At 41.3% G+C, this 6,817-nt stretch overlaps 1 protein-coding gene across 4 annotated transcripts in view; it reads left to right on the forward strand.

The window, feature by feature from the left end:
- Window positions 1–6,817, forward strand: part of PHKA2 (phosphorylase kinase regulatory subunit alpha 2) — a 124,394-nt gene that overhangs the window by 71,320 nt on the left and 46,257 nt on the right. For all 4 annotated transcript variants that reach the window (XM_073565883.1, XM_073565886.1, XM_073565884.1 and 1 more), the window contains 2 exons: window positions 5,966–6,061; window positions 6,145–6,252. In XM_073565883.1, the coding sequence (XP_073421984.1) occupies window positions 5,966–6,061; window positions 6,145–6,252 (204 nt within the window). The remainder of the gene's footprint in view (window positions 1–5,965; window positions 6,062–6,144; window positions 6,253–6,817) is intronic.

The following is a 6,817-nucleotide window of genomic DNA, read 5'->3' on the forward strand; positions in this document are numbered from 1 at the left end:
GGCTTGTGCCTGACAAATAGCTTTATTCTAGAGGTTGTTACAATTGTAGCAGTAGAGAATACAATATTATGATCAATAAGGAGTACGGTATATTTGACTATTAAATGCAAAAAGTCAGACCCTTTCCAAACATTGCGCCAAAATATGTGACATACATGAAATTTCTCCAGGGGGTGACTGGAGTACATTTTGCAACCTTTCGAAAAGTGGTAAGTCAGTTGAAAACATCTGGAAACTCTAGACTAAAGCTCACAGTGGCAAGCTTAAAAAATATAGATGAATGCCTATAAAATAGTCATAAAAACCAGTAATAGAATAATGAAGGTTCCACAAACAAAAGAAAATAGAGACACAAAACAATAAAAACCTGACAATAACAGCCGCAAATGCAATATTAAATTGGGCCCATAGTGTTAGGCCGACTTCACACTTCAGGACTTCCACACCAGAGCTCAGCAGCCTCATATGTAACTGTTGAGTTAGGAGAACCACGGCTGGTCTGGAAATTACGGTCCTTACATAAATATCATGATACTCGAACATGTGAAGCCGGCCTTAGTGTCAGTGTTACATTGACAAGAAAACTATTGGATTATGGCAGACCTGTGGGTAGCCCATTGGCGCCCTGTAATTGTGTTTTAGGCTGACAGATGTAACCCTGTCTCCTAGCACAAAATATTTCGACATTTATGGCAAAAGATTTACCAGGTTTGCTAGCATACTGCTATTGGAGTCCTCAACCGAATTCGAGATAAGAGTTGTTTCACCTGTATAAGGCCGGTGTCATATATCCTACACTCACGGCCTAGTACGGTCGAGTACGACCGTGAATGTCAAATGTATAAAAACCATCTGTAGACACAGAATGTTAAGGGGAATAGGTCATCCGTAAATGAACTATTGCTTAAATCAGGTATTTGTGTTGCTTGTAGTTTTTTAATTGATGATTTTTTTCATATTTAATATGAGAAATAAAATTAGTAATCTTACACTGTTCACCCTTACCACTGGAACTTTTTTTTAGATTTGCAGTCCTTTCAGGAAAAGTTTTCAGCTGGCTCCTATCAGTAGAGTTGGGATTACAGTGATGGGTAACCTCTATATACAAAGGTTATAACACAGGACCCACCAATAACAATAGTTGATGTCAAACCCGACACTGCTCCCCATCTCTGCACAATGACCAGACATTGAGGGTAATGTACATGTGTTATTTCCTGAAATAATTGGAAGCATAAGTTATCAGGGGCAGCACCTTGGCTCAGTGGTTAGCACTGGGGAAGTGGGGTTCCGGTTTTAAAGGGTATTCCCATCACCAATATCCTATCCCAATATGTAGTAGGTGTAATAATAATATTTGCAAATACCTTCAATTAAAAATGTAGTATAGTTCTCTCTGATAACCTTTATCACTTACCTCGTGTGCAGAGCATTACAGTAGCTTTTAGGTATCCATGGTTAAAACCACTAACAACTAACTGTCACTGCATGAATGGTCATAACCATGGATACCTTAGCTACTGCAATGGCCTGCACGTCAGGTAAGTGACAGGTTATCAGAAGAACTATACTACATTTCTAATTGAATCCTACACTTAACAAACGGAATAATGCATCCAAAAGTATGAAAATATCAAAATGATTTTTATTAAAAATATCCACATAAGACACAAAATATAGTAGTATACAGACTCAAACAAACAAAGCGTATTTCACAAAGCTCATGAATGAAGGACACAAAAATTGAGTGTAGCAGCCTGGGCATAAACAAACAAAACCCACTAGAAATTTGCATGAAAAAGGACCCAATAGTAAATGGATCCAAAAAAGTGCATAGTGCATGTAGAGTGCAAATAGGGGAATTAGCAGTAAAATGCTAAGTAGCCATTAAAGCAATAGAGCTTTCATATGAATCATAGTGATAAAGGTCTCAGTGAGGAAAGATAAGTCTTACCCATAATTAGCTGTCAATTTCTGTGTCCTGTTGCAGCCCCAACGTGCGTTTCGCATGGGCTTCCTCGGGGGGCTGTGTCTGTGTGTGTTAAAAGAGGGACTTTATATCCGTATACCAACTGTGTCTGATAATCAGCGCCATTACCGGCGCATGCGCGGTGACTCGCAGGCCCATATAATTAATTGCCTCCAGCCGCTCACGTGACTCGGAAGGAGGAGGGAAATCCCTCATGATGTCAATACCTCCCCGTGTCACTAATGGTAGCCAAGGAAAATTTTCCTCATATTATTTTCACTTTCTTTTTACCTTTGTGGTATCATATATTGTGTGGTCACATTTCTTAGTCCTTTACATCTTTTGCTGCACTACATTGCCCCTATGTGTGCCCTTACTTAAAATGCTGTTGGCGATTCCGGCGGCAGTGATATACTTTACATTTGTCTATACTTCTGTAGCATCTTTATTGCCCTTATGTGTGCCCTCATCTAAAATGGCGAAATCAGCGTGTGCGCATGCCCGATGCGGCGGTTCCCATGGTGCATCTCCTCTTGGCGCGAAACGCGCATCGGGGCTGCAACAGGACACAGAAATTGACAGCAAATTATGGGTAAGACTTATCTTTCCTCACTGAGACCTTTATCACTATGATTTATATGAAAGCGCTATTGATTTAATGGCTACTTAGCATTTTACTGCTAATTCCCCTATTTGCACTCTACATGCACTATGCACTTTTTTGGATCCATTTACTATTGGGTCCTTTTTCATGCAAATTTCTAGTGGGTTTTGTTTGTTTATGCCCAGGCTGCTACACTCAATTTTTGTGTCCTTCATTCATGAGCTTTTTGAAGTACGCTTTGTTTGTTTGAGTCTGTATACTACTATATTTTGTGTCTTATGTGGATATATATTTTTAATCATTTTGATATTTTCATACTTTTGGACGTATTACTCCGATTGTTAAGTGTAGGATTTATATTGATTGGAGTGTCCGATTCTTATCCTTTGTGTCCGTGGAAAAATGCATTTGTGTATTTTTATACAGTGACATGTATCAGTGGAAATTGTTCTTACATTTCTAACTGGAAGTATTTATTAATATTAAACCTACTACATATTGGGATAGGATCCTGGAGATGGGAATAACCCTTAAAATTCAACAAAGGAGAACATGTACAAGTACGGTCTCCCCATGTTTGCATGGGTTTCCTCTAAGTTTTTCATTTTTTTCCCCACACTGATAGGGAATTTAGATTGTGAGGCCCAGTGGGGACAGCGATTTACCGTATTTTTCGGACCATAAGACACACTTTTTTTCTTCCTCCAAATTTGTGAGGAAAGTGTGGGGTGCATCTTATGGTCTGAATGTAACGTGGGGAGGGGGAAACGACAGAGTGGGATTGCACTCGCGGAAGGCAGGAAAATATCGCCGCTGCAGGAATCCGGTGCTGGGGATACTACATGGTCCCGATGCTTAAAGTGAAGGAATAATCGTTAGCCACTTACCCGCCCACCTGTCAACACAGAGAAGTGGGCGTGGAGCAGCAAATGAATATTCCTTCACTTAAACAGCGGACCCACATGGTTTCCCCAGCGCCGGATTTTTGCAGTGGCTGGAGAGATCGTGTGTCCGGTGGAGAAAAAGGCGGCAGGAGCAGGGTGCCACAGGAGGGATCGCCGCAATCACATACCTGACAGCACAGCACGGGCTGTGCTGATGCCGAGTGCTCCCATCATTAATAGGACCTGTGGTGAGGCAATGAAGAGGATGGGCTGGAGCATCAAATGACAGCACAGAGCCCTCCCTCTTCATTATGTCACCACAGGTCCTGCAGACACCGCACTGGAAACAATGCAGCTTCCTCTTACAGGACCTGTGGTGAGGTAATAAGAGGGATGGCTCTGTGTGGTCATGTGATGCTCCAGCCCTTCATTACCTCACCACAGGTCCTGTAAGCTGTAGAGAGATACTTTTGGTTTTCTAGCATGGCTGGCTGCGGGACCTGCACTGAGCACAGTTTGTACAAATAAGAATTAATTATAAGTTTAGTAATTACAACACATAAAAAAGCACCATGCCACTCCTGTGGGATCTTAAAGCAGCACTCCAGTGTTATTTTTCAGTCCTGGAGTGGTGCTTTAAATATAAGCCCCGTGCCTCCATTCTTTGTCACCCTCCAACATCTTCATATAGTACAATCGACACCACACTGGTCCCGCAGCACCATATTCTACCCGTAGCTTCCAACATAAAAACATACTAATATATATAATAACACCACATACAGTACAGACCAAAAGAAGTTTGAACACACCATCTCATTCAAAGAGTTTTCTTTATTTTCATGACTATGAAAATTGTCAGAAAGATAGGAAGAGAACCAGGAGAGAGCGGTGTCCTTAATGCCTAGTGACTGGAGCCTAGAGAGTAGGAGACAGTGGTCAACAGTGTCGAAAGCTGCAGAATGGTCGAGAAGAATGAGCAGAAAGTGTTCACCATTACATTTTGCTGTCAGAAGGTCATTGGTCACTTTAATGAGTGCAGTTTCAGTCAAATGTAGGGGGCAGAAGCCAGACTGAAGGGTCTAGGAGGGAGTGAGTGGAGAGGTAACGGGTAAGGCGGGAGTAGACTAGGCGCTCCAAAAGTTTAGAGATGAAGGGGAGATTGGAGACTGGTCTGTAGTTGTTTGTGCAGGATGGGTCGAGAGCGGATTTCTTCAGTAATGGAGTAACGATAGAGTGTTTGAAGGGGGATGGGAAAATGCCCGAGGAGAGGGAGAGATTAAAGATTGTAGTTAGGTGAGTTGTGACAACTAGAGAGAGAGACTGGAGGAGATGTGAGGGAATGGGGTCAGTAGTGCATGTAGTCGGAAGAGAAGAAGAGAGGAGTCTAGAGACTTCTTCTTCTGTGATGGGATCAAATGTGGAACGTGAGCCAGGGGAAATGCAGGTAGGGATGGGAGGCACAGCACTTGGTGGTTGGGAGCGGATTTCCTGACTGATAGTATCTATTTTCTCTATAAAGTGGGAGGCCAGGTCATCTGCACAAATGTCTGTGATAGGGGCTCGTGCTTTTGGCTTGAGAAGGGAGTGAAAGGTGTCAAAAAGTTTCTTGGGGTCTTTTTAAACAATAGTTTTCTGATGATAGCTTCCCATTAAGCTGTGATCAGTTCGGTGTTTCATAAATAGAAATACACATTTACAATTGTGGCGATATCACTATAGATCTGCACACAAGCGTGTGTGACCACCCCATAGTACAGTGCAGTCTATACACACATGGTCAAAATTGTTGGTACCCCTCGTTCAATGACAAAAAACCCCACAATGGTCACAGAAATAACTTGAATCTGACAAAAGTAATAAATCAAAAATCTATGAAAATAAACAAATGAAAGTCAGACATTCCTTTTCAACCATGTTTCCATAGAATTAAAAAAAAAATAAATAAAACTCATGAAATAGGCCTGGACAGAAATGATGGTACCCTTTACTTAGTATTATGTTGCACAACCTTTTGAGGCAATCACTGCAATCAAGCGATTCCTGTAAGTGTCAATGAGACTTTTGCACCTCTCGACAGGTATGTTGGCCCACTCCTCAAGAGCAAACTGCTCCAGTTGTCTCGTGTGTGAAGGTTGTCTTTTCCATATATCCTTCAAACGTGGAAGCTTGGTTGAAAAGCAATGTCTGATTTTCATTTGTTCATTTTCATAGATTTTTGATTTATTATTACTTTTGTCAGATTCAATTTATTTCTGTCACCACTGTGGGTTTTTCTGTCACTCAACGAGGGGTACCAACAATTTTGACCACGTGTGTACATAACATTCCCATGTACACACCTGTAACTGCATCTCAATAATTATATTCAGTCTGGCCACACCTTTTTGTAAAAAAAGAAAGGCATTGATAAGCATCACTATACTTCTATATTCCCACAGGGTATGTATGCTTTGCAAATAATTTATCTGTATTTTACAATTCTTTATATATGTTTATATATTTTAGGTGCAGGAGTACAGAGAGGCTCTAGAAGGTATACTAATCAGAGGAAAAAATGGGATTCGTCTTGTGCCAGAATTGTATGCTGTTCCCCACGACAAGGTTGTTACATTGTGACTGTTCAACTGCATAGAACTCGTCTCATGTCTGTAGTGTGTGGGATTATAACATATTCTCTCTCATAGATAGAAGAGGAGTATCACAACCCTCACACAGTGGACCGCATTACCATCGGAAAATTGCCACATTTGTGGGGACAGTCCCTGTATATTCTTGGAAATCTACTTGCAGAGGTAAGAAACAATACATGAGTGTGGATTCCAGAAGATTGGTTAAAGGGAATCACCTCATTTTTGGCCTATAAGCTGCGGCCATCGCCATCAGGGGCTTATCTATAGCATTCTGTAATGCTGTAGATAAGCCCCCGATGTAACCTGAAAGATAAGAAAGACGAGTTAGATTTTGTTTTGCTGATATAGTTGATAGTCACTCTAGATCCTTGTTACCTTTTGATAAGATACAATCGGGCTTCGACTTACCTTCAAACTCTTTCTATCGGTATTTACAAATTAGGCATTATATGCAGTCTCTTTACTCTTCCTTAGTAGTCTCCAAACCAACCCGCTTTGAGAGACTCTGCAGGGCAGGAGTATCGACCAAGGGTCTTATATCTGATATCTATAGGATTTTATTGGACCTGTATCCGGAGGAGTCTCCAAGACACTCCTATATGGACAGGTGGGAGGGTTTCTTGGGGGAATCTCTTTCTCCGGGTGTGTGGCAGGGGGTCTGGAGGAGAGCAACTAAGACTTCCACTTGTTATACGTATAAGGAAAACCAGTTTAAATTGCTTATGTT

This window comes from Dendrobates tinctorius, unplaced genomic scaffold (genome assembly GCF_039654945.1).
Source record: "Dendrobates tinctorius isolate UK_male_01 unplaced genomic scaffold, ASM3965494v1 ptg000016l, whole genome shotgun sequence".
Lineage (NCBI taxonomy): Eukaryota > Metazoa > Chordata > Amphibia > Anura > Dendrobatidae > Dendrobates > Dendrobates tinctorius.